At 42.9% G+C, this 26,252-nt stretch overlaps 1 protein-coding gene and 1 pseudogene across 2 annotated transcripts in view; both read right to left on the bottom strand.

Moving 5' to 3' along the window:
• PLBD1 (phospholipase B domain containing 1) overlaps positions 1-26,252 on the bottom strand; it is a 52,561-nt gene that overhangs the window by 14,902 nt on the left and 11,407 nt on the right. For both annotated transcript variants that reach the window (XM_073327305.1, XM_073327306.1), the window contains 5 exons: positions 20,228-20,447; positions 16,559-16,642; positions 14,848-14,986; positions 10,827-10,988; positions 6,769-6,913 (listed from right to left, as the gene is read on the bottom strand). In XM_073327305.1, the coding sequence (XP_073183406.1) occupies positions 6,769-6,913; positions 10,827-10,988; positions 14,848-14,986; positions 16,559-16,642; positions 20,228-20,447 (750 nt within the window). The remainder of the gene's footprint in view (positions 1-6,768; positions 6,914-10,826; positions 10,989-14,847; positions 14,987-16,558; positions 16,643-20,227; positions 20,448-26,252) is intronic.
• On the bottom strand, positions 1,041-2,247 carry LOC140909177 (myosin regulatory light chain RLC-A pseudogene; annotated as a pseudogene).

Raw genomic sequence — 26,252 nt, 5'->3', positions numbered from 1 at the left:
TTTTTTAAAGATGGGCACTACATTAGCCTTTTTCCAGTCGTCTGGGACTTCCCCCGATTGCCATGAGTTTTCAAAGATAATGGCCAATTAGCACTCTCCTTTAGTTTTCTATCATCAGATATGGGAGAAGAGCTAGAGATGCCAAGAAGGTCAGAAGACTCTTCTCTATTGATAGTCTATTTTACACACTTGGATACTCCAGTGATGAGTGGCAGTACAAAATGCTTAGGACTTGTCTGTAGTTGTAATTAACACCTTGAGTTATTTGGGAGCAAACCTGTGTGTGGACACTCATTCGGAATAAAAGTAGATTTTACCAATTTAAATTATATTGGAATAGGCCATTCTTACTCTGAAATAAGTGTCCACACACAGGCTTGCACCAAAATAACTCAAGCTGTTAATTATAAACCAGTTTAGTTATATTGGTTTCAATTTCCATGTAGACAAGCCTTAGATATCCATATACAGGCCCTGTAATGGAGTAATAGCCCCTACCATGTGACTGCAAAGGCCAATTCCTGTTCCTCCTTGAAGATATAGTGGTCTGATGGACCTGACTCAAACAAGCCATCTTTTAGAATACCATGTCTTTCAAGGATCTTAAAAGTAGACATTTCCAGGAGATTGTGTGTGGTTGTTTGTAGTGTGTGGTCTGGCTGGCTGGGTCCCCCTCCCGGGCAGGTCACATCTTCTGTTATTTGTGATTTTTTTCTTAATTTATACAATAAATTGTTATTTAAAAGTGGAATTTTTAATTACAAAAACATCAAAATCCAGGTAAGCTAGAAAGGATGATTTCTTCCTGGGTTTTCATATTCACTGATTTTTATCCTCAATTCTTTTTCAATAAAATATCATCTGTCATCCTTTCCCAGCCTAATAACATACGTGCAAATATGCCAGTGTGGCCTGGAATATATCAATATTCGGAGAAAGGAAAAAGTTAAATGCATGCTACAAGTTCAACAAGGGGAAAAATCCCTCAGAAATAAGGACAAGTGGAAACTTGAGATATCAGCAGATGGCTGGAGTTCCATTCATTCATCTTTGTCTTTGTCATCTATGTTTAAGGATGCATGAGAGCTTGATGTAACTGAAATTGCTTTTTTTTGGTCAATTGTTGCCTCTCTGTACAATCCATCTAACCTATCTGTAAACCAGTCTCCCATCGTTATCAGCATCTCTCAAACAAACTTCTCAAATGAACCCTGTCACTCCTGTATCAAAGCCAACACAAGCAATCTGATTACATCTTCTGGATCAGAGCCATTTACCTTATCTCCAAACAATGTAGGAAACTGAAGTTTCCAGGACCTGGAGCCTCATTCATCATGGCACTATTAACTGCTGAGTAAAGTGAGGCCCTACACTTAACTTGATGGCATTTCTCGGTTTGTCTGCATGTAACACAATAACTTTTGACCACTGCATCCATAAATTCCAAAATTACAAGAATGTTCTAGACATCACTTAGAATACAAAGGTGAGGCAGTGACCTTAAAAAAGCCTGTAACAGGGCAGCAGAGTCACTCTGGATACAGGGGTGAGGAAGAGATCTCAAGGTTAGGGAAAGGGTAAGAATTGGGTATGAGTTAGTGGCCCCCTCACTCTATTCCAGCCAGACTCTTCACCCCAACTCCAGCCTGCCCCCCAACCGGCATGCTTGTTCCCACTTCAGCCAGAACCCTCCACCCCCCGCAGGGCCACTCACATCCCTGCTCCTTCCAGGCCCCTCACCCTTCACATTCCAGGCAGAACCTATTGGTTTTGGTGATGTGACTAATGCTTCTCTGCTCCATGTCCTGGCAGAAGCCTGACCAGGAGGCGTCCAGGATTATTGTCAGTAGACAGGTGTAGTTGGAGGTGGCTCTCAATTAGTTTGCTTAAATGGAAGGTTAGATATCAATAAGTAACTCGCTCAATCCACAGGGTCCGGAGATGGCTACTCGACAGCTGGCTAATGTATTGTGTTCTTTAGTTTTCTTCTTCAAAAATGGCTATAATTATCTCTTTCAGGAGGGGGGCCCAAGTGATTCTGAGTGGGGATCCCATTAGTGGGAGTCTTTCCAAAGGAAGCAGGCATATTATGCAAGTCGTCTTCATCAAGAAAGCAATCTCTGTTTTGCTCCTTCACACTGAAGGCCTTCTTTGAATTCTTGAACAGAGCTGCACACAGCAAACACATTGGAGAGTCCATGATGAAGCCACTTCTTGCCTGGCTTTCTTTGCTCTTTTGCTAGACATGCTGGGAACCACACCCAATGTAACATCATAGTGCTAGGGCCAGGGCTGGCTCCAGCATTTTTGCCACCCCAAGAGGCAAAAAAACCCCAACTTGCCACCAAACGGGGAGGCAGAATCCTTCCCGCCGAACATGGAGGCGGAGTGATGGTGCGGCTGCCGAATTGCTGCTGGTGACTGAATAAGAGTCATGTCCCCGCTGCCGAATTGCCGCCAAGCGCGAAACGTGCTGTGACAGAGCGGCCACCGAATTCCTGCCGCCACTGAGGGCAAATTGCCACCCCGGAGCGCAACGTCCTGCCGCCCCTTTACATTTGCCACCCCAGGCACCTGCTTGGTTCGCTGGTGCCTGGAGCTGGCCCTGGCTAGGAGCATCAGGCTCTGGTTCCTGCCTGAGGCTTGGCTCCATGGTCCATGCAGCAGGGCTTCCCACAGCAGCTGCAGAAATCAGGTCCTGGCCTGTGCAATTTTGTATTTTATCTGCTGTATTTAGATTCATGTGGTATTCTCTATAGGGGTAACCCAGTGGCTAAAGCATCATTTATTTCAGCCTGGTTTTGAAATCTTAATTGGCTGAGCAAAGCCAGGCCTTACACTCAACTCAATGGCATTTCTCTTTGTGTCTGTTGTCACAATGCTCCTCTGTGTGCAGCATCACATGGGCAATGTCCAGGGGAGAGATGACCAATGCAGGCAGCAAGGTTAGGGTTAAGGTCGCTGAAGGGAGTGAGTGATAACTGGCTGAGTTACCTCTGTTGTCACAATGCTACTGCTCAGGCTCCTCTGCCCGCAGCACCAAATGGGCACCATCAAGGAGAACTTGTTGTTGATAGGAAACTGATAAATCAACAAAGAGGAGCGGCTAAGACAAACTGACAATAAAATGTAGGTTTTGTGGCAGTATCCTGTAAAATTGCTGCAGTTTCAGAGATGGAGAGTGTATTGCTACCTCCCTCCACCCCTATTTGTCAGCTTGACCGACATAAGCAATGAAGCGTACGACCCTCTAGTTGTATCTATTGTTAACTACAAAATAAAGGATGCTTAATCAAAAACATAATATGTGCTGTGACCCAATGTTAACTAACTAACAACCTATTTACCAGACTGCAAAAGATAGGGTGCTATAATAAAAAAACAGTATTTATTGCGACACAATGTGGAGGATCTGCTATCTGGGGCAACGTGACTCGTGTTGGGGTCAAACAGTACACTGACTGGAGAGGAGGTATATTTTTTTTTTCTGGGAGGACATGTCACTTCTTACAGGGGATGTGAAGCAGCTTTGGAAAGTAGAAGAGCCAAGACTTTTCTGTCATGAGGTAGGCCAGATATAATCTAGAATTACTTTTTGTAAACTAATTATCAGGGATGGCTTGGAGGGATGGCTGTCTCTGTTTTATGCCTTTCATACTGTCTCTATCTGTGAAATGTCAATTAATACTTATATTTACACTGAGCTGATTTGCGTTTCCAATTACAGTAGATTCCGCTTATTGCTATTATCCAGCATTTGCTAGTAAGTGGAAGTGAAGCAACAGCCAGAGAAGGAAGCGCTGGGACGTGCCTTCCATGGATGCAGCCCTGCAAACTTGTCTGGGGGCAGGGCAGCAGCAGGGAGGGGAGCTGCAGCCTGGATGCTGGGGCTTTCTGTGGGGAGTGGGAGACTGGGGCCCACGGAGCTACATGGCACCTTTCCCTGCGCTCTCCAGGGGTCAGAGTTCAGCATGTCCCAGCGCTTCCTTCTGTGTGTGCAGTCCCCCAGAGAGCACAGAGAGGTACCGTGCAGCTCTGGGATCTGGGCTGCAGTCCCCCGGCCTGCAGCCCTTTATCTCCTGTGGTCCCTGTGTGCAGGCCAGTTTGCTGGGATATAGCCCCAGAAGGAAGTGGCTGGGACATGCGAAGCACTGGCCTCAGGCAGGTTTGCACATCCCAGTGCTTCCTTCCAGGGCTGCAGTCTTGCAAACATGCCTGCAGGTGGCCCTTTCTTTCAAAAAAAAAGCTGTTAATAAGAAGCATGCTGTTGCTAATATCCAAATCCCATTAACATTGATGTTAATGAGATGGGACTGGTTCCCAACAATATGTTGCCATTAACCAGAAGTTGCTAATAGCACGATTGCAACCAGGCAGAATATAGTGTATTTTATCAAGACAGTTTGCTGGCTGGCTCTGTCAGAACAAACTTCTCTTGGCTCAGGGGAAAAAGTGATAGCCTGGTGTGGGTCATGTACATGGAAAAGGCTGCGGTCTTCATTTGGAGCTGTGACATGGGACCTGTGGGTTCCACTGTAGACCCCAGAGGGCTAAATGACCGAAAGGTACAAGACTCCATCACATTACTGCAACTTACAGCAGAAGAATTTGGAAGTTTTCCTTATTGCAGGATGTCCCTAGACTGACACCAAGCTTGCGTCTCAGTTGTTGTCCATCATTTGGAAAAGTGCAAGAGTCTGTGAGCCATACTGTCAGCTAGTGCCAACTGATGAGGTCACTGGATCTGGCTCTCCTAATGGCATGTGATACTACACCATAATTCAGAGTCCGCTGAATTTCTCTCATGTAGACACATACCCTGGGAGCCAGGAACCTCACTGTGGCCATGACACCTAACTTTTGTAGCTTTTTGTCTTTGCTGAAATTTGCAGGTAATGGCAAATTCTACCATATCATTGTATCAGAGTCTGTCCTGGCACAAGAAAGCTTTAAGATGAGCCATGTCTACAACATTTCTGGGCTATTCTGACTGTCTCTAGGGAACAAGTTGAGACTTTGGGTCTTCTAGAATGAACTCTAGTTATACCAGCACCTCAGTGGCTGATTCTTTGATATCTTCCAAGGTGAAGTGCTTGACGAGCCAATTGGTCAAATCAGGGAAGACTCAGATTTTTGTCTTGTGTGACGAGGCCACAAAGATTGCAAAGCATTTTGTAACACTTGGCACATATGCCAGCCCAAATGGCAACACTTTAAATCGGTAGTTCTGGTTCCATATCTGAAGCACAGAGAGTATGTCTGTACACATGTAAGCTCCATCTCCCTTTCTAAAGGGTGCAATGGTTCTCAACAGCATCTTTTCAGAGAGATCTCAGATCCAGGTTGGCCCTTAGCCTTCTGTCTGTTTAGGTACCTAGACAGTACCTTTCCTTCTCAACAGGTGACAGAGACTGAGTGGCATTCCTTGCCAGTGGGGACTGGAATTACTATAGAGACTTTCTTCCTAATACTGCTAGAATGCACTACTGAAAGGAGATAATTTGGTGGAAATTTTCTAATCTGACTTCAGTAGCCTCTCAAAGATGAGAGCCCAAATCTCTAAGAGAAGGTGGTGCCTAAGGACCATTGCGGAGAGAGAGGATGCACAAGACAAGCAGTCCCTCAACCTCAATTTCATTCAAATGTCATTCAAAAAAACACTACCACCCCAGGGTTATTGCTGTTTGTAGGTAGAGACACTGAGGACCCTTCAGCTTCTGTTGCAAGGGAAACACACCAACTAACTGGAGTACTGAAATCCTCAGCTAAACAAACTGATGACCACAGTTCTATCAGAATTAGCCTCTGCCTGCATACCCATCTCAACTATTTTTTTAAAAAAATGATTTTAAGTTTTGAATTTCAGCTTCAAACGTGTGTGATGCAAACACAAACAGCTTTTCATTTTGCTTACTTTTTCAAGTCCTGAAGTTTAGAATCATTTCCGTCACCCCTCCATCTGAACTCCCACCCATTTTTTTAAAACCAAGAATCCACATTTTAACATTAACTACTGGCACTTTCTAACATTGCTCTAGGATGAGGAGAATGAGATGTGCTGCCAAGTCTGTCTGTGGCAGTTTATAAGTAGTTTTGGCTACATAACTAAAACATGAAGCATACATAAAGAACAAGAAAAAAAGACCATCCTCTGAAGGGAGAGTAAGTCTAAAGTTCGCTGGTCAGGTAGAATCGCCCTCCCCCAACACGTACCCCCACCTTCACAAATCAAAAAGGCGATTGAAAAATCAATTTGAGGACTGGCAACCAAATGTCAAAGATGATGTAAATCTGATACTCCCTAGTAATCCCATTAGTATCAGTCACACCACTAAAGTGAAGTGTTCAGAACTGTATTATCACCAGAGACACACTAGCACTGTAGGGCTACTCTTGGGCAGGGTGGGGAAAAGATCAGCAATGCAGGCGAACATGTACCAAGCAAGCAGAATTCAAACTCTTTCAAAAGGAATGACATTTGCGCCAGGGGGTTGCAGAATATTTAACAAGTACTCTTCAGAACACAATCGCAGACAATTTTTTTAAAAAAGGACACATTCAAAACAATAAATCTGGAAAATATTTTCCTCTATTGGCTTCTAAGGGTATTAAGGTAGGTCAGCCTCGGTGCCTACAGTAACAGTGTCCTGTCTATAAGGCTTTTATAGAAGAGTCCACAAGAGTCAGTGAGCTGTGGAGAGGGCACATACAGACATGGATGCATTTATGAAAGCTGAGTATGAGGTTTCCTATTCTCACCCCAGTTACCTGGGTAACTGCTGAATGAGATCCGACCAGTAACAGTCTTTGGATCAGTGATGTTGAAGTCCCAGTGTTTATATATTCTCAGCGTAGCTGCATATGTAAACCAACTGGAATGAGCAAAATAGATGTTCTCATATCCGGGGAGAACCTAGAAAACAGAAGCAGAACAGTGAGTAATCCTGATCATTGTAACACTCAACTCTACACCAGTAGACCTGGAAGAACAACTTGTAGCAAAAAACCCATATGATGGATTTTGCCTTTGTTCAAGAATTATCAGACTATCAAATTTGAATCTCTTGTTATAATGGGAGATTATAATCTTTATAAGATTTAATAATCTTTAAAGCCAGAGAGGGGATGCCTGGGAGACCAGGAATTCTGGAGCAGATATAAGGGCCTAAGAAATGACAGCTGCAGGTGCTGGGAGAGAAGAAGTGGTCTGAAGGTGACAGTGTCTGGGGAAACCCAGGGTACTGTTTCTTTAAGGGCCTGGGATTAGGAGCTTTGCAGTGTGGTGTGGGACAAGGCTCCCCTCTCTGTCCGCCATCCAGAATAAGTTCTGGGAAAAAGCATGGCATACAACCTGACTCTTGCCTTACTCTGAGAGAGACGTGAGCAGGGGAAGCACTGGTTGCCTGCTGACCTCTCCCAGCCCACAGGAGAAAAGATTGAGGTGGTGTGACCTAGCCTCCAAGTTGGGGAGGAAGGCTAACACCTTCACCCCAGACAAGGCACCTGGGAGGAAAGAATTTTTGTTATGAAGGTTTGTTTTGTGTTCTGTTTGCTTTTTTTAAAAAAAGAACGTGTTGCCAACCTGGGTGGAACCGGTTAAGGGAAATTTACAGAGGTCAGCTTGGAGAAGCTGCCCTACAATGGCAGCCAGCTATAGCTGTTAAAAATTAGTCACTGACATTTCTGGGAATAATCCTTGGTCAGTTCGCTGTTTACAAGCAATTAGTAGTAATTATTTGAAATTAGTTAGTTTAGTTTTTATTGGACACATGTATTATGATATGTTTCAGTTCCCTGAGTGCTACTTAGAATCAAGTTTCCTGCTTAAATACTCATATTTACAAATGCAAAATTTGCTTTCTACAATATTCTTCAATATGAGCTGAAAATATGCTGGTTTTGTGTATGTTCCTCTTGGTGACCTGGTTAAATAGAAAGTACAGAAGGCAAAGACAAGGGACCTTGTCAGTAAAAGCAAATTTGTTTAAAATTTTAAATGTATATTGACAGAACATTTTTAAGTTTTCACTCAGCTCTAATATCCAGGAGCCAGTTACAGTACATAAATATCGGACTCTTTTCAAGGTTAAGCTAAGGTTCCTGAGATGCGACATTCCCCACACCAAAAGGGAGTGTCCCAGAAGTCTTCAGATCCCATCTGGAACCCTGAGAATTCCCCATTTTGTCACCTTAATCTTTGAAGCACCATGTTGCGGCCACCATCTGCAGTGAGATTCTTTCCGAAGCCCAATAACAAAACCTCTCTCAAAAATTCTTTTTTAAATCAAACCAAGACTGCCTGTTGATCTAGATGGCACTCCCTCCTCAGAGCACTGTGCCCACAGCTGCAGTGTTCCAACCCCGTAACAGCACAGGGAAGGAGACCACCCCTAGAAACGAAAAACCAATTTCTAACCATTTTTATATCACACCAATTGCCATAGGACCATAGTGCTTCTCCTGGATGATTGTGAAAATCCCCAGTTGCACAGCCTCCTATAGCATCTTTAACTCCCCAAATTTACACAAAGAGGTTACCTCTAAATCAGATACAGGTATCCCCCGGTCCTCCCCCCAGAAAGCTAAAATGCTGCCTCAACAGTCTTCCTGATCACTACCAGACCAAGGGACAGAGACTGGTTCTGGAAAATCAGATGCTGACCTTTTCAAAGGCAAGCTGCAGAGTCACATGATTGGCCATTCTGAGATGTTTTGTACCCCTTAAAAATGCATGGGAACTTATCATCTATCTCTCCAAAGTGGCTTTTAGCCATCTTCAGATCTTAAACAACTTCAATTTAGAGACAAATGAAAGACCAAATACAAGAGTAACATGATACAAAAACAAGAACTAGAATGATTTGTTAGAAAAATTATCTATGTACAAAAAGAAAAGGAGTACTTGTGGCACCTTAGAGACTAACCAATTTATTTGAGCATAAGCTTTCGTGAGCTACAGCTCACTTCATCGGATGCATACTGTGGAAACTGCAGAAGACATTATATACACAGAGACCATGAAACAATACCTCCTCCCACCCCACTCTCCTGCTGGTAATAGCTTATCTAAAGTGTTCATCAAGTTGGGCCATTTCCAGCACAAATCCAGGTTTTCTCACCCTCCGCCCCCCCCCCCACACACAAACTCACTCTCCTGCTGGTAATAGCCCATCCAGAGTGACCACTCTCTTTAAAATGTGTATGATAATCAAGGTGGGCCATTTCCAGCACAAATCCAGGTTTTCTCACCCCCTCACCCTCCTCCAAAAACCACACACACAAACTCACTCTCCTGCTGGTAATAGCTCATCCAAAGCGACCACTCTCCCTACAATGTGCATGATAATCAAAGTGGGCCATTTCCAGCACAAATCCAGGTTTTCTCACCCCCCCACCCCCATACACACACAAACTCACTTGATAATAAATGGCCCACCTTGATTATCATACACATTTTAAAGAGAGTGGTCACTTTGGATGGGCTATTACCAGCAGGAGAGTGAGTTGGGGGGGGCGGGGCGGAGGGTGAGAAAACCTGGATTTGTGCTGGAAATGGCCCAACTTGATGAACACTTTAGATAAGCTATTACCAGCAGGAGAGTGGGGTGGGAGGAGGTATTGTTTCATGGTCTCTGTGTATATAATGACTTCTGCAGTTTCCACAGTATGCATCCGATGAAGTGAGCTGTAGCTCACGAAAGCTCATGCTCAAATAAATTGGTTAGTCTCTAAGGTGCCACAAGTACTCCTTTTCTTTTTGCGAATACAGACTAACACGGCTGGTACTCTGAAACCTATCTATGTACAGTATCAGTTAAAACAAAATGGAATCAAGATGATGGGGCCCTGACACCTGATTGAGGCCCCTATGTGCTCCTGAAATATAAATAATAATGAGGAAAAAAGAAAAGGAGTACTTGTGGCACCTTAGAGACTAACCAATTTATTAGAGCATAAGCTTTCGTGAGCTACAGCTCACTTCATCAGATGCATATCGTGGAAACTGCAGCAGACTTTATATATACACAGAGAATATGAACCAATACCTCCTCCCACCCCACTGTCCTGCTGGTAATAGCTTATCTAAAGTGATCATCAGGTGGGCCATTTCCAGCACAAATCCAGGTTTTCTCACCCTCCACCCCCCCACACAAATTCACTCTCCTGCTGGTGATAGCCCATCCAAAGTGACAACTCTTTACACAATGTGCAAGACAATCAAGTTGGGCTATTTCCTGCACAAATCCAGGTTTAACTTGGATTTAAACTTGAAGAGTGGTCAGTTTGGATGAGCTATTACCAGCAGGAGAGTGAGTTTGTGTGTGTATGGGGGTGGGGGGTTGTGAGAAAACCTGGATTTGTGCAGGAAATAGCCCAACTTGATTGTCATGCACATTGTGTAAAGAGTTGTCACTTTGGATGGGCTATCACCAGCAGGAGAGTGAATTTGTGTGTGGGGGGGTGGAGGGTGAGAAAACCTGGATTTGTGCTGGAAATGGCCCACCTGATGATCACTTTAGATAAGCTATTACCAGCAGGACAGTGGGGTGGGAGGAGGTATTGGTTCATATTCTCTGTGTATATATAAAGTCTGCTGCAGTTTCCACGATATGCATCTGATGAAGTGAGCTGTAGCTCATGAAAGCTTATGCTCTAATAAATTGGTTAGTCTCTAAGGTGCCACAAGTACTCCTTTTCTTTTTGTGAATACAGACTAACACGGCTGTTACTCTGAAACCTGTCATAATAATGAGGGTTACATCAACATGATCATGATACAAGTCTACTCAGGGGCTAGAAGCTATGAGAAATTTTGTTGCCCTCACCTTGATAAGAGCAGAGCAGTGACCGATGTCCCACTGATATCTCCCAAAGCCTGCTGGGTCATCCTTATACCAACCCACTACTGAATACGTGAATAATGCAGGAATAAGGTCCAGTAAATCTCCAACTGCATTCAGGAAGCGGACATCAAAGACACTCAGGGGCTGGGAGGCAAAGAGACCAAAACAAAATTATTTTCAGATGGAGAAGTGACTAAGTGAGCAACTTCAGCTGTTAATACAAGTTTGTTTTTCTTTCACCCCCAAAGGAATCATTAAGTTATTCCCTTTACATAAAACATTTGTTCATATAATGCCATAATTACACTATATTGATACTGGAATACTGCTATGGAGAAAACAACTAAGGAAGAAAAGGAGAAGTTAACAAGAATTATTAAAACCTGTTGTATCTGTACAGAAAGCCCAGAGTCAGCAGCTACTGTACTGTTAGGTTTGAAAACTTAGTCAGTTGTACATTTATCTAAATGTCTTTATTAATGACCCAGATGAGCACTAAGGTCTCACAAAGACTTTGGGCTTGTCTACATGAGAAAAAAAAGCCCACAATAGCTAATGTGTTTAGCTATTCATACTAACTTCCCTGTGTATACAAACTCTTTGATCAGACACATCCTGAGGTTGGAAAGACTGGAGATAAATGATGCATGGGGAGCTAGGTAAGCTTAGTGATACTAGCCAAATGTGAAACTACTTTCTCAGATTGGTTAATAGAGAAAGCCAATCACCAGGAACTAGACCAAGGACTTTCAAAAATCCCATCCTGGCTTTAGGAGACCAGAGTGATCTAATTCACAGTTCATTTGTAACCTATCATTTGGTAGTCTCTCCCCTGGCCTCTTCCAGATAAACATATAAACAGAATTCTAATCTTAAGCCTTCTTGACACCAGGGTAATTTTTAGAAAATTCTCCATGGTTGTTAACACCATATCCTTCGTGTAGACAAGGCTCAATAGGGTGACAGAGTGCTTGTGGCTGGAAGAATAAGACTGGTTGATTTGCAAGGGGAAGCAACCAGGTAGGAAAGAAGTACAGTGCTTCCATGAAGCCCTGTTCCTAACCATGAAGCTGGCCTCTCTTAAGAGAGACTGCTGGGGAGAGGTGGAAGAGAAGAGAATGGTGTTCTCTCAATTGCTACCTATTTTAACATGGAAGTAAAATGGAGAACTGTATTGTCCACGAGCTATTCAAACTATTCTGCTTTTCAAGTGGAAGTAATCAGCAGAAAGAATGTAATACACTGCTTTGTGCACATGTGCACAAAGGGGAAGGGAAAAACCTTCCAAAAATAAAGCATTTGCCAAAAGTTCCAATAATAAGCAAAATTTCCCCACTAAGCTAAGATCTTGTATAGCAGGTGACCCTAATATTGGCTGTGATTTAGAGGCGGAAGGCCGAGACATACATTTAACTTTTATTATATTGCTTTATACTCTCACATTTTTTAGTGAAAAGATACGGCAGGGGAGGGGCAGGCAAGGTACCTCAGGTCTATAAACAGCGGGATGACTCAAGTGTTGAGTTTCTTTTAAACAACAGTGTGATGTACCCAGAAGAGGGTCCTGGGAGTCGGTATATAGGACAACTTTAGTTTCTATATTAAATTATACATGAGAAACCACTTTCAAAAATAATCAAGAGTTGGACTGAGAGATTGCAGGGGAGAAGGCCTGACAAACTGAGTAGGAAGAAGCCCATGGAGGTAGCAGCAAGAAGTGAGATGGAGCAGTCTTTGGCTGCTGATTATAGGTTCCCTGGGCTAGGAAGTGGTGTACTGTGTGTGCCTGGGTTCCCATACCAGCCACTGGTATGGTGGCACAAGGCCAGAGAAGGGGAAAGGACTACAGGGCCCAGCATTGGAGCCAGACACCAGATATAAGGACTGGATTTTTATTTTGTTGGACTGTATGTCACCCTGGAATGGGTGGACTTAAATCATGACCTGGCTGTAGGATCATCCCAGGAAGAGGCTGACCTCCAGAGGACCAGAGCATCGGTCGGCAGGGGGTGCCAGACAGGGTGAGAGCTGCCATGCCTGACCACAAGGAGCAACTCCAGAGGTGAGCTGAGCCCTTCACAGTGACCTACTTAAAAGGGCCATGTTTTTTGGCACTGTGTACAAGGTAAGTGATTGTGATGATGCATACACCATTGCTGACTGGATCAGCACAATACTTTGTATACTGTCCGCATGGGATTTTCAAAAGCGCTCAGTGCTGGTCTAACTCTTTCCCCCACTGACATCAATGGTAAAATTCCAAATGACTTCAATGGCAGCAGGACTAGGCCAATGCTGAGTGCTTTTGAACATCCCGCATCTGGCTTTAAGTCATGACCACCCAGAACCTGGAACAAGCATTCCCCCTAGGGAAAAGTGGGAGAGGTGAGATGGAGAAAAGGGGACATCACAAGCATACTCCTACATGTCTAAAGTTTTCCGATGAATCCATTTGCTCAGGAATTAGCATCTCGTCTTCAGGATTCTGGGAGAGCCTCAAGACACTGATCGAAGTCCTGCAACAAATCCTTTGAAGTCCAAAGGATGCTGTGTAGTCAGGGCCCTACCAAATTCACCATAGGTGCCGACTTCCCCTCTACCCAGGGGGTGCTTGGCCCCCATTCCCCCCTAGGCCCCACCCCCACTCCACCCCTTTCCGCCCCACCCCTTCTCCCAAACCCCTGCCCCACCTCTTCCATCCCTGGCTCCTCCCCAGGCCCTGCCCCCACTCCACCCTTCCCCCAAGCTCCCACCCCGCCTTGCCCTGCCCCACTCCGCCTCGCCCCGCTCCCACCCTTACTTCTGCACTGCTGCTGGCAGGGCACTGTCTTCAGAGCTGGGTGCCCGGCTAACAGCTGCTCCTCTCCAGCCACCCAGATCTGAAGGCAGCACAGAAGTAGGGGTGGCAATACTGAGACTCCCCTAAAATAACTTTGTGACCCCCCTGCAACTTTTTTGGGTCAGGACCCCCAATTTGAGAAATGCTGGTCTCCCCCATGAAATCTGTATAATATAGGATAAAAGCACACAAAAGACCAGATTTCACGGTCCGTGATGTGTTTTTCGTGGCCGTGAATTTGGTAGGGCCCTAGTTATGAAAGCTTGTGCAGTCTTGTCCGAGAGTCAAGCTTTCTTAACAGAATCTCAGCAACTCTGGCCTACAGAGAAGTGTGTCTCCATTATTCTGAACGGACCCTGTCTCTTTCTTTTTCACTGTCTGGCTTCCCCTGCAATAAAGGCCCAAAGCAAATTCTACAGAAAAAAAAAAAGGGCTTTGCTATTTTAAATGTTTCTGCCTTGCAGTTCACCACTCCCAACCTTCCCTCTTCCTTGCAGTCCTAGGCAAAGATTGAAAGGTCAGTTACTGAAGTCCTTACTTTCACTGTGTGACATGCATTAGACATTTTGGGACAGATCTTTAGCCGTTGTAAATTACTGTAGTTCTACTGAAGTTCATGGAGCTACACTGTTTTACACCAGCTGATGATCTGGATCTTTGAAATGATACTTCCAATACAAATTATAATATGAATCACAAACAACTCTGCCATAATACTGTCACACACACTCTAAAATGAAAGACTAATTTTTTTTTAAAAATCCAGGGCTTTAAAGTTACCTTTGAAAATAAAGGTGAAAGCTTTAGTGACCTCCCAGTTTTTTATTCACAATATTCTTGCCACTTTGAACACCCAAGAATTATTTGCCCAGAAACCAATTAAGAGTGCAATCTTCCAATCTGAGTGTGCATTATAAAATCATTCCCCACCAGCATTCAAGAAGACAGAGTTGCAAATTAGTTTTAGGGAAAATTTCTCTGATCTGCACTGAAGACTTCTTACATAATCCATACCGAATATCCACTAATGTTAATGAAAGCTTTGTTTGCTGAATAGGTCAGCAGAGACCCTTGTCTTTAAATATCTTCTACATCTTTGACTTTGAATTACCCTATCCTTCCCTCCTCCCCCTAGAATCACTTAGAGAGCTTCATCACTCTTACTCTTTGCTTGTGGTGCTTAGCCCATTCTTGGGCTCCCATGTACAGCCCATCCAACTGTGCAATAACATAGCCAGCATGCCTCCAGAAGGGGTCATCCTTATTATTTTTGATTTGTTGTCTGGTCCATTGATCCTGTTTCCTGCAAAGGAAAAAATTTGGTTTTACAGAGCACTCTTCATATTCCATGTATCCTACAAAGAAAAACACTTTACACCATAATTAACTAAATAATAGAGTGGATTAACCATGGACAAATGTAGTTGTGATAATGCTGCTCAGCCATAGCTGTCTCTCCCCTTCCCTCCCCACTCCACCTCCCAGACAGAGCTTAGAATATAAAACACCATGTTTTGTTAAAATAGGCCAGACCAAATTCTGGCCCCTGCTCCGGCCCCTTTACCCAAGTCTGGTAAGCATACAGGAGTGTAAAATGACTGCAACCGAATTCCCTTGGTGCTGTCGCAAGGTAGGGCTGACATAAATGGCTCTATGATGCCCCCATTCCCTCCCTCCACAGGCTCAGGAATAGTGTGCATCCTGGGAACATTTAGGGGCATGGTCATAGCTCTCAGGCCTACAGGTTTTCTGTACTGTATAGCAGCCTATAGCCAGCCCAGCAAAGGTTGCTGTAAAGCAGATCAATCCCCACAGCAATCCATAGTCTGGGCCATGCAATGGTGGGTATAAAGCCACTTTCACCCCCATCCACCACCCTGAGCTGCACCTGCTGTGCAGCGTCTCTTTGGAGATGCAGCATAGAACTTCGCCTGGAATGTTTACCAGGGCATAGTGATTGCCTGCTATTTTTTTCATTGAGGAAAGGCTGGTGGTTAGAGGGGTATAAGGAAGCATTGGGATCCTTAACTTCTGCTTCAACAGGCCAAAAAAAATGCCTTTAATGTAGTACCTTATGAGAGGGATCACTACTTATATGTGCAGCAATAACAGCATGAGCCACAAGCACAAGTCCTAGTGTGGGGTCCAGAACTACTGAAAGCATGCTACCCATGGAGCCATCACTTCCTAGCATAAAGATGGGCAAAAGGCACAGCTTACAGAAATGGCTGAGGTTTTGCAGAAATATTTGTAGTCGAAGAAAGAAAACAGAAATTATATCAACACATGAACCTAAGGAAATAAATAAGTTAGGCCAAATGCTGAGCCACCCAATTTAGAGCCTGGTTCTCTTCTCATGTGCACCAGTTTTAAACTAGTGTAACTCCATTGACTTGAACAAAGTCACTCCTGATTCTCGCAGGTGTAAGTGAAAGATTCCAGCACTTAGTAACTAACATACAATGTACTTGACCTTATAGAATATACACTATACAAATGTCTACAGTAGGAAATATATAGGAAAAATTACAGGTGCCAAGAGATAGTCCAATGTGGTATTCAGTACACAAGCTTGTCCATAAAGTAACTGAATACAGTAAGCTTGTGAATTAGTTGGCATTAATTAAACCTGTTTGTGAGAGTTCAAATGCCTCTTTGAAGGAACAGAATAGGGAACAGGGCATATTCCCTTCTTAATATATGTTTGCACTTCTTATTCTTGTTAGGTACATAATCATAACAGAAGGAGCCTCTACTTCCTCTTTAGCACACAAACAAGATCAACAAACTCTGCTGAAAGACCTGAGGATTCCATCATTCTTTTATTTCTAAGCCATGAATGCAAGAATCACATTTCTAGTAACTCAATACATACCCCATAAACTCCTGAATGGTGCTTAGAATGGTGGGATTCTTAATTAGTTGTGGATACAGGTTTGAAGTATGGTCATACATACGCCTGAAAGAATAAGTGTCAAAAGTTATTTTCTGCCATTTTTCCTTCATTTCTTTCAATTCTGGTTTCATGAATAGTAACAGATAAGCAGCATAGTTTGCAAGTCAGCTGTTTCTTTATCACAGTATTAACTTTGCATCTCTGGTGCAAGACAAACCATGATGCATGTAATAAGAGGAGACTTTTCAGAGTATAAATGGCATAGCTCACCACCCACTCAAACTGTCTTACAATGGAAAAAGATGAGAAAATGAGATTAAAGTATCTCTATAATGAAACTTCTGTTTTCCAGCATGCTTTAGGTCTGTAGCATCTTGGATGTCCTAACACGTTAACTGAAAGTATGACACAAATGGTTTACTGGAAGATGATCCCATTTGGGATCAAGAAAGCATTCAGGTGGATGCTGATTTGATAGCTTGTGAAAAACTCAACTGATATCTAACAGTGTTTTACTACCAATTAACCAAGTGTTTCTTCCTCAATGGATTAGCTAAATATCTATGCAAAAAATGTATATTTAAAGAGGAAAAAAGGGGTCCTGCACACTTCCAGAGCACTAAAGACTCTCTCTGGCCTTACTGTTTTGAGGAAGAGGAATGGATGGGAATTGCCAGGAGCTTTGCTGGGATCCAGAGTGAGCAGAACTAAGCCACTCATCTGTGTAGGGAGCTCCCGCCTAGCATTGAGAGCAATACATCAGGGCCAACTATGTAACCTGGGTTGCATATGATCATGCTGAGCACTTGTCACAAGGCCAGACTTCTTTCTGTTAAAGTCTGCAACAATCCTAGGTCATTTCACTGTAAGGGCAACCCTCATTGGGACGAATAGGTTTGCAAGATCCGCAGGCCTTATTCCCAGTTCCTATCTGAGGGTGAAATGCATTCCTCTGCAGAGGGCCTATGTACCACAAGTCCTATGTAAGCAGAAAACTCTCATCTCTGCTTTGCTCCCATTGTACCACTCAGGCAGCACAAAGGAAGGAGAGACTCACCATGACTCCCCCTCTGGGGATTCCCACAGCAGGCACAGAACCTGCAGAGTGGGCCCCTACATAGTCCTCCCCCTCAGACCCCAGCGGAGGGGGCATGTTGGGGACAGGGAAAGGGAATGGCCAGAGTGCAGTACACTCCATCTGGCAGATGCTCCCTTGGGGATGACAGCCAGATAAGCAAGTTAGAGAAGCTCCCAGATTGTTCTAATAAGTGCTTGGGCCAGGGCAGGTAACCAAGGAGTTGTAACCAGCCCCCCGACAAACACCTCTATCTGCCACACCTAGTGAATGTCCAGCAACAGAGGGCACACTTTACACCAGTGGCATCTCTAGGCTGCTCACTGACCAAGCCAGTGCAGAATCAGGGACTTGTAGCTTCTTGAGAGGCCTCGCCTCCTTATACGAATCAGAGATCAGACAGAAGGGAGGAAGGAGTTCAGGGACTCAAGTGATCTTTTTTTTAATTGCCTTGAGATATTAAATGAAACGTCTAAGTCCTTCATGCTTTATAATGGTGTCATACTCAAGCAGTAATCAGCTCATTAGATTAAGTTTAAGCTTTTCTGTTCTACCTAGGACAAAATGTAAGGCAATTAGGAAACCGGACTGAGAATCTCAAGGTACACGCCAAAGGAGAATTTCAATTTACCTCTTTAAATCAAGAGGAGCATCACTGACAGGATGCAGGCTGGGAGAGATCATACCAGAGTGATGTTTGACCAATGATATTTCAAGTTTAAAGTTAGCTCTCTCGGACCTATCATGTTCCATTGAAGTACATGAGAAACGCAGGGGCTCAGTGTGATGGATTTGGAGTTGCTCTGTAATTGGCTGAGCAAAATGAGGCCTAGTACTCCTTTCAATTTTATTTCTGTCTGCCACTGAAAGGAAGTATGACGAGACCCAAACCCAGTCAGGTCTGCAGGGGTAAGTGCAGCTGATCCACAGATACTGTAACCCAGGGCCACGTCTAAGTGAGCATTGCAGGATTCCACCCTGGAAAAGGTGAGGACATGAGGGCTATTACCTGTGGGGGTGCACTCAGAGACCAGAGAAGGGATCCGAGGTGCAGCCAGCCCTGTAACTGTGACACTCAGTGCCTCTGAAAGTCAGGACATTGATTTAGCTGCCTAAACATGGATTTAGGTGCCTAGCTTCAGGCACCTGCTTTTGAAAATCTGTGCCAATAATTCTCAGTTCATGTATAAAACAAGGGTACTTGAAAGAACTCAGAGCCATTTCTAGTCCAAGCAATGATAGATTGCATCCCAGTCTGAATACAACTAGTTAGTATTAAGGAATTTAACAGGTAGTGTCCACCAGATTTGAACTGTGAATTCTGAAAATCCAAAAGCAATTATAAAATAAACTATTTTCCCCCTCACTCCTTATAGTACCAGGTAATGCAGCTTTTGGGAGCAATGCTAAAAAATAAAATTGTCCTCATTTTAATCAGTGTCCAGGGTACTAAATGAACACAGGAACAGCCAAATTATTTCCTTTTAAGAGTGGAGGGGTGTGGGGGGGATAGGGAGGATGAAGTGGTGATTTTCCTTTATTTGCAAGTCATTTTGTTTTTACAAGTTAAAAAAAAAAAAGCACAACAGGACACATACTTTCTTAGTCTATGTGGTAAAGGATAAGATCTAGTAGAAGAGCATCAGCACCTCTTAGTTTATTTCATCATACATTTTTTTCATAAGTTTTCTGAAACATAGGGAAGTTCTATGTGCTCCTTAGTGAAATAGAGCATGCCAGTCTATTTAGATAGCTTTGCTGTAGCCTGATGCCTGACAGCTGAGCAGTTGTTGATGCAAGTAAAGCCTTCAGCATCTTGGAACAGACTGTTATGCTTTCCACTTGCTGTTATCAGATGGGGAGAGTCTTTAAAAGCGATAGTTAAGCTGCATGGTCACAGCTGTGTGCAAAAGGAGAGAACAAGGGCATAAAGAGACTTACTTATCTCTTATGGGAGAAAATTCAGACAATGCTGGCTCTTGGAGAACAGACCTTCCAAATGCACAGAGATGAATGTGGCAGGCAGTTAGATGGGGAAGCTTGAGATGCCCCCATTTGTTTCCAGATTTCAACATGGAAGACTTACGCAAGTGTCCCAAGGGAGAACAACTGCCTTATGTTAACTCGGGTACTTTCAGCATTTGAGCAAGGAAAGGAAGGGAAGATGTACGTATCCCTCCATAAGAGCTATTTTTCAAGAATGACTAATTCATCCATTTGTGATCTACTTGGGGGAAATGTGAGACAGGACTCTGGGCTTGCATTCCAATTGTTGAATTTTAGAAAAGTTACTTAATCTCTGTGGTTCAATTCCTCATCAGTAAAATGGGTTTAATACTCATCTCTCTCTCTCCAGCCTGTTGTGAGACTCTCTGTTAAAAAACAAACTTTTTGAAATCTTTGAATGAAAGGTGATAAGTATTATATTGTAACAAATATCTGAACTGCCACATTTATAGTTAACTTATATGCATCAAAATAGAGAGGGAGAAAAGAGACCTGAAGAAAAAGCTGGCAGTATCATGCACTGAAATTAGGTATTTACAGAGTAAGCTAACTTGAAAGGTACTTACGGAGCTGTGAGATAGCCCTCCAAAAAGCCAGCTGCATACATGAGGTGTTCATTGCCTATGGACTGACTCCCATAGCCTGCTCTGATCTCCAGAATCCCCCACCCTGTTGATTGTATGGTGTCATTGTAAAAGCCATAGGCATCTCCATTTCTGTCCAATATATCTTTGACCTGGATTATTTTCTCAGTTTTCATCCAATATACAGTTGCATAGCGGATTTCTGCAAGCAAAAACCAAGGAGGAGAAAGTTAGAAGGTTGTATTACATATCTCCAGCAATAAGACGTGTGGGGACCTCATTCCACTGCAATATCCTATCCCTCATGGAGAACTAGATGGATGAGACAATTGGTAGTGAAGTTTATGCAGCCAACCAATTCTAGGTCACTAGTTTCAATCTATAATTAATGACCTAGAATAATCATCATCAGATGCCTGTTTGCTCACTTAAGTAACAGACAACTGGACAGACTGGTTGGTTCACCATATCTGATACCTCTGTTCACAATCTTAAAGGGTGAAAAAAATGAAAAGCTACAAAAACCAGACTACCTACTCAGGCCTCGAGATGGCCCCTGAGGAACAGAGCTAAGGTCCAGTTCATTGGCAGGGCAGAGACGTGGAAAAGCATGTAGAGCCACTTCCTGTCTCATATTGGACCTGTGGACATCCTCAGTTTCCAGGACTGAAATTCTGGCACATTTCAAAACAATTATATTGACTTTTTTTTTTTTAAACAAAACGCTCCACCCAGTACTCGCTCAATTAAAGTTAACACATTTTACACTACAGCAAACTCTCCTACTGCCTTTCCAAAGATAGAAACATACTACATTAGCTGCACACACTGTGACTGTATTAAGAGTAACCCTCTAAAAAGCTAGTGACCATGTGCTATATCACTTGCAGGAAACTATGTCCACAATCTTTTCAACGCATAGCATCAGCCACAGTTGAGTCCTGATATAGAAAAGAAGATGCTCCCATACCTGACCCAGAAGAAATTCTACAAAGAGAGGTTTCAGAGTAACAGCCCTGTTAGTCTGTATTCGCAAAAAGAAAAGGAGTACTTGTGGCACCTTAGAGACTAACCAATTTATTTGAGCATAAGCTTTCGTGAGCTACAGCTCACTTCATCGGATGCATACTGTGGAAAGTGTAGAAGATCTTTTATACACACAAAGCATGAAAAAATACCTCCCCCCACCCCACTTTCCTGCTGGCAATAGCTTATCTAAAGTGACCACTCTCCTTACAATGTGTATGATAATCAAGGTGGGCCGTTTCCAGCACAAATCCAGGGTTTAACAAGAACGTCTGGGGGGGGGGGGGGGTTAGGAAAAAACAAGGGAAAATATTTCCCCTATTTCCCCTTGTTTTTTCCTAACCCCCCCCCCCAGACGTTCTTGTTAAACCCTGGATTTGTGCTGGAAACGGCCCACCTTGATTATCATACACATTGCAAGGAGAGTGGTCACTTTAGATAAGCTATTACCAGCAGGAGAGTGGGTTTCTGTGTGTGGGGGGGGGGGGCGGGGGTTAGAAAACCTGGATTTGTGCTGGAAATGGCCCAACTTGATTATCATACACATTGTAAGGAGAGTGATCACTTTAGATAAGATATTGCCAGCAGGAGAGTGGGGTGGGGGGAGGTATTCTTTCATGCTTTGTGTGTATAAAAGATCTTCTACACTTTCCACAGTACGCATCCGATGAAGTGAGCTGTAGCTCACGAAAGCTTATGCTCAAATAAATTGGTTAGTCTCTAAGGTGCCACAAGTACTCCTTTTCTTTCTACAAAGAGACATATGGAAAGCAATTTACGAACAGAGTACCATAAGCATCATCAACTTTGATTTCCAGTTGAGATTCAAAAGATTGCAAAGGTTTTTTTTTAAATAGTTCTCCTGTTTAACTAATTGTGAAGGAGCCACTTGATAGCTGCTTTGCACCTCTAATCCAGGCAGGCAACCCCAAGCTATTATGACACTGGCTCCCTAGAACTTGAGATTTTATCTTGCTTTTCTATAGAATCCTGATAAAAACACAAGCTTATTTCCTTTAGCATTTTGAAAATCACATTAAATAAAACAGCAATCTTGCTAAAACAGCAATGCACTTAAGTTAGACTGATGGTTTCCTCAAATTTCAACACCATGTTCACTTTTGTCTTGTATACAAATACATGGATGTTTCTCAGTACAATTTCTTCAAGGCACAAGACTGAAAGGATGATGATGGTTACATCCAGCTTCCCACAAAACTTATATAATCAGTGCCCTTTCCCACTGATGAAGATGTGCCCCCAGCAATCCATGTATTAGTCACCTACAGACTGGCCAATTTTAAATCGCCGGATCAGAGGCTGAAGGTGAAGGCAGCACAGAAACTCAACTGTACAGAATACAGGAAAAGATGCCAAGAGCATATCACTCTGCTGTTCTATGACCTGTCCCTATTCACTTATTCTACCAATTCAAAATCCTAGTCTTCAGCTGGCATTTTGAAAAAGTGCTCAGTTAGCCTAACTCTGCTCTGGTAGGAAGTCAATGGCAAAAGACCAATGCTGAATACTTTTGAAAATCCCAACCTTCATCTTTCAGCCCTCAGTGACATGGGACCTGGTAACATCAGGACTCCATTCACAACCCATCAAGACAGCTGCATAGTACCGCAAACACCAAAAGTTAAAAAATCAGGAGTCAGAACCCCCAAAATTATGAGGTTGTCTCAAATTGTAAGGTGGTGGTTGTTTTTTTTTTAATTTTAACGATTACTGAGCTGTCTTCTGACTTTAACTTCCCCTGTCCGCCTCCAATACGTGTGTCAATTCACATTGCCAATTTACAGTGAGAAATACAATTTTGGCCAACACATCAACGTTGCACTCCCAACCCCAAAACAACTTATTTTGTGACAAATCCCCAGCACTCACACTTATCCCAGTTACATATCAACTCCACACACCCAGCCACACAACAATTCTGCGCACCTCTTGCCTTGCAACCCTGTATGTGCCCCTTACTCCCAGCACACCTCTGCTCCTCCAGTGTAGGTTATTCATCCCCATCTAGACCTAGTCGGAGGAAAAGCTCCAGCGGGAGAGAGAGAGAGGCGCGCAAACGCACACACCTGGGAGGAGGGGCAGCTCCACTGGATCTTCACAACACACCAGGCCTAGGCAGCTTCAGAAGATCTTCACAAACACCCCTCTCACAGGCCTTGGGAGAGGGCAGCTCCAAGAGGGCCTTCTCCTCCTCCTCCATCCCAGGCCTGGTATGGCAGCATTATAGAAGAGGAAAGGGGAGGATAGAGGAGCAGAGAGAAGACTGACCCATTTTTCGAAAGAAGGGTGGGACAGGGACACCCTGAGCTGCTGGGTAATTTTTGTTCTCTCCTCCCCTTCTTCTCTTGAGAAAATAGTATTGGCTGCTCTCTTTCCCTCCTCCAAAACCTTCTTGGCTCTTGAGGAGAGAAGAAGTGTTCTGCAAGTCTCTTATCGCAGCTGTGATTGAGTGACTATACAAACAAACAAACTCCCCAGGAGGTGAGGACATGGGGGAAGGCAACCTATCAGACGGGATTTTCTCCAGACAGCCTGAAAAAAATCACTTGAAGGATGAGCCTCTCACGTCATGGGAAGACTGGCTCCAGCAAGGGCCAAATTTGTGTTTCTTATGATAAATATGTGAGAGTGGGCAACACTGCCTACATTCCTCTAGGACAATACAGCTAATGGTGCCAAGGACAAAACTTGCAAGAGCTAGAGACAAGGCATATTTGGTTAAAGGCTACTGACGATGGAACTTTATTCTAGAAGAGATAAGACTAAGCCCAAGGCTGAATTTTCAGAACAAAATACATGACTCACCTTTGTGCAAAAGGTTTCCTGCAAGAACTGAAGACAACGAAAAACAGAGGAGAGAAAAATAAAAGAAACACACTAAGGAAACCTGCCAAGCAGAGAGCTGAATGCAGCATGGACAACCGTGAAAATCTCACCATATTTAGCTTTCATACTATGACGACTGGCACCATATAAACAGCTAAGAGATGAGTATCAGCACAATATCTAATGCTTTGCAAAGGCAGTATGTAATGGCATTCATGATTGGATACCTAGCTTGATTTCAAATAAAATGCACCCATTTTGCTCAGTGCCCTAAAATACCCTGTTAAGAAGTAATTTTTTTCCATCATAAGCTATGAAGTTTTTCAATTAAAAAAAACTATTTTCTGAGTTGCTAAGCTCTTGCTCAAGCACTTCTGACACGGTGATAACTCAGTTGCTTTAAGGCAGTTTTCATTCTTTTTACTTCAGTGTTTATTACTTTAAAAGGTTGTAACTTTACAGTCAGAAACACTTTATTGGCTAGTCTAGTGTTCAGAGGCAGAGCAGTAACTGTTTCTAATCATGTCAGTGTTCATAATACTCAGCTACATAAGAGGTACAGCTCTCTTGAATCAAAATTTAAAGTCCAGCTCTGGTTATTATTTACCAGTGAACTACATTTCTCTTTTTCCAGACTCAGTGTTATAGGAGTTCTGAGGATATCAGGTACTTTGGGTGTAACGCAAACATGTATATTTGGGAAGGGAACCACTCCAGTACTCCCTCCCAAATGGCAGTTGGAGCAGATGTTTTAAAAGGTGTTGCTTGACTAGTGTGGATGGAAGCTAAATAGAGGGTGCTTTGAGACATGAAAGACTTGACATTTCTTCAAGCACATATGGCAGAGAAGAAAGGTTAAACCTCCTTAGTTATCATCTAGTAATGCATAATGTATCTGTACTGCTCTAGGTTTAGGAGAAACTGAAATCCCATTGTCATGTGAGACTCACTTGGGCTGAACGACCGAAAGCTGAACAAATAAGAGCTGGTTTCATCAGGCTGGTAAGCAGGTAGTGCTGAAAAGAGTTACAAACAATCCCTGCAAGCCAGGGTGGATTTGATTTAAATCAAATTGATTTAAATCATTATTTAAATCACTAGTCGGGAAGACTCAATTTAATCATGGATTTCGACATCAAAGTGCTTTCTTGTTGGTTGTTATAACCTTAATACATATTCTTCACAACTCAGAGGTAGATGTAGGTTTCATTTTTAGAAGGTACATTTTTAAAGTGATTTATTTTGAAAACTTTTCAGATTAGTTTTACAGCTATATCAGAAAATGAATGATTGGTTATTTCATTTACCAAAGGTAATTGAAGCAGATATTTATGAAATCAATGGGAGGTGAACTATCTCCAATTCAACAGGTTAATCATTAATATTTGGCGGATTTTCTTGCCATGCTGTATTAGGAGGAGAACATCACCAGACAGACATTTAAATTATTTTATTTAACTAAAACAACAACGTTATGTATTCTAGATGGTCTTCTTCAACAGCAAACATATAATATTTTAACAAAACAAGCATATGATTTTTTAATGTAGTTAAACATTCAAGTTTTTTAAAATCAGGTTTGTTTTTGTTAAACTTGTTTTTAACTAAAATAATAAAATGAAATATATTTTTTAAAAAATAAAAAATTAAATGGATTCTGTCAGCCAGGTCAACATGAGAAACTTAAAATATTGGCTTCTGCAGCTAACCCAGTCATCTTCACCTTCATTTTCCTGTTTGTTCATAATCTGGAAAAGAAAAACAAGCTTTCCTGCTTTTTCAGGTCCCAAACGATTTCTCAATTTGGAATGAATTAGTCCAAAGGAAGAAAATATTCTTTCTACACCAGCAGAAGAAGCTACTGCTGTTAAAAGTGAGATTATCACTTCAACAGTCTCTGAATCCAAGTGCTTCAGTGACTTCCACCAGTTCCCTGGTGTGACTTTCTTTAAAACATCATCAGCAAGCATATTTACTGAGTGGTTCACCCTGAGCTCGGAAGTTTATTATAGTTGGCATTCTGTAGGGATGATTGCTGGATGTCCATGTCATAGCCAACTCCTCTTCTTCAGCAGTTAAGGTTTGACCCTGGTACCAAGTACTGAGAATATTTGTAAGAAAATGAGCTGGAAAT

The sequence above is a fragment of the Lepidochelys kempii genome, chromosome 1 (genome assembly GCF_965140265.1).
Source record: "Lepidochelys kempii isolate rLepKem1 chromosome 1, rLepKem1.hap2, whole genome shotgun sequence".
Taxonomy (NCBI): domain Eukaryota; kingdom Metazoa; phylum Chordata; order Testudines; family Cheloniidae; genus Lepidochelys; species Lepidochelys kempii.
This window is presented reverse-complemented; position numbering and strand designations above follow the sequence as displayed.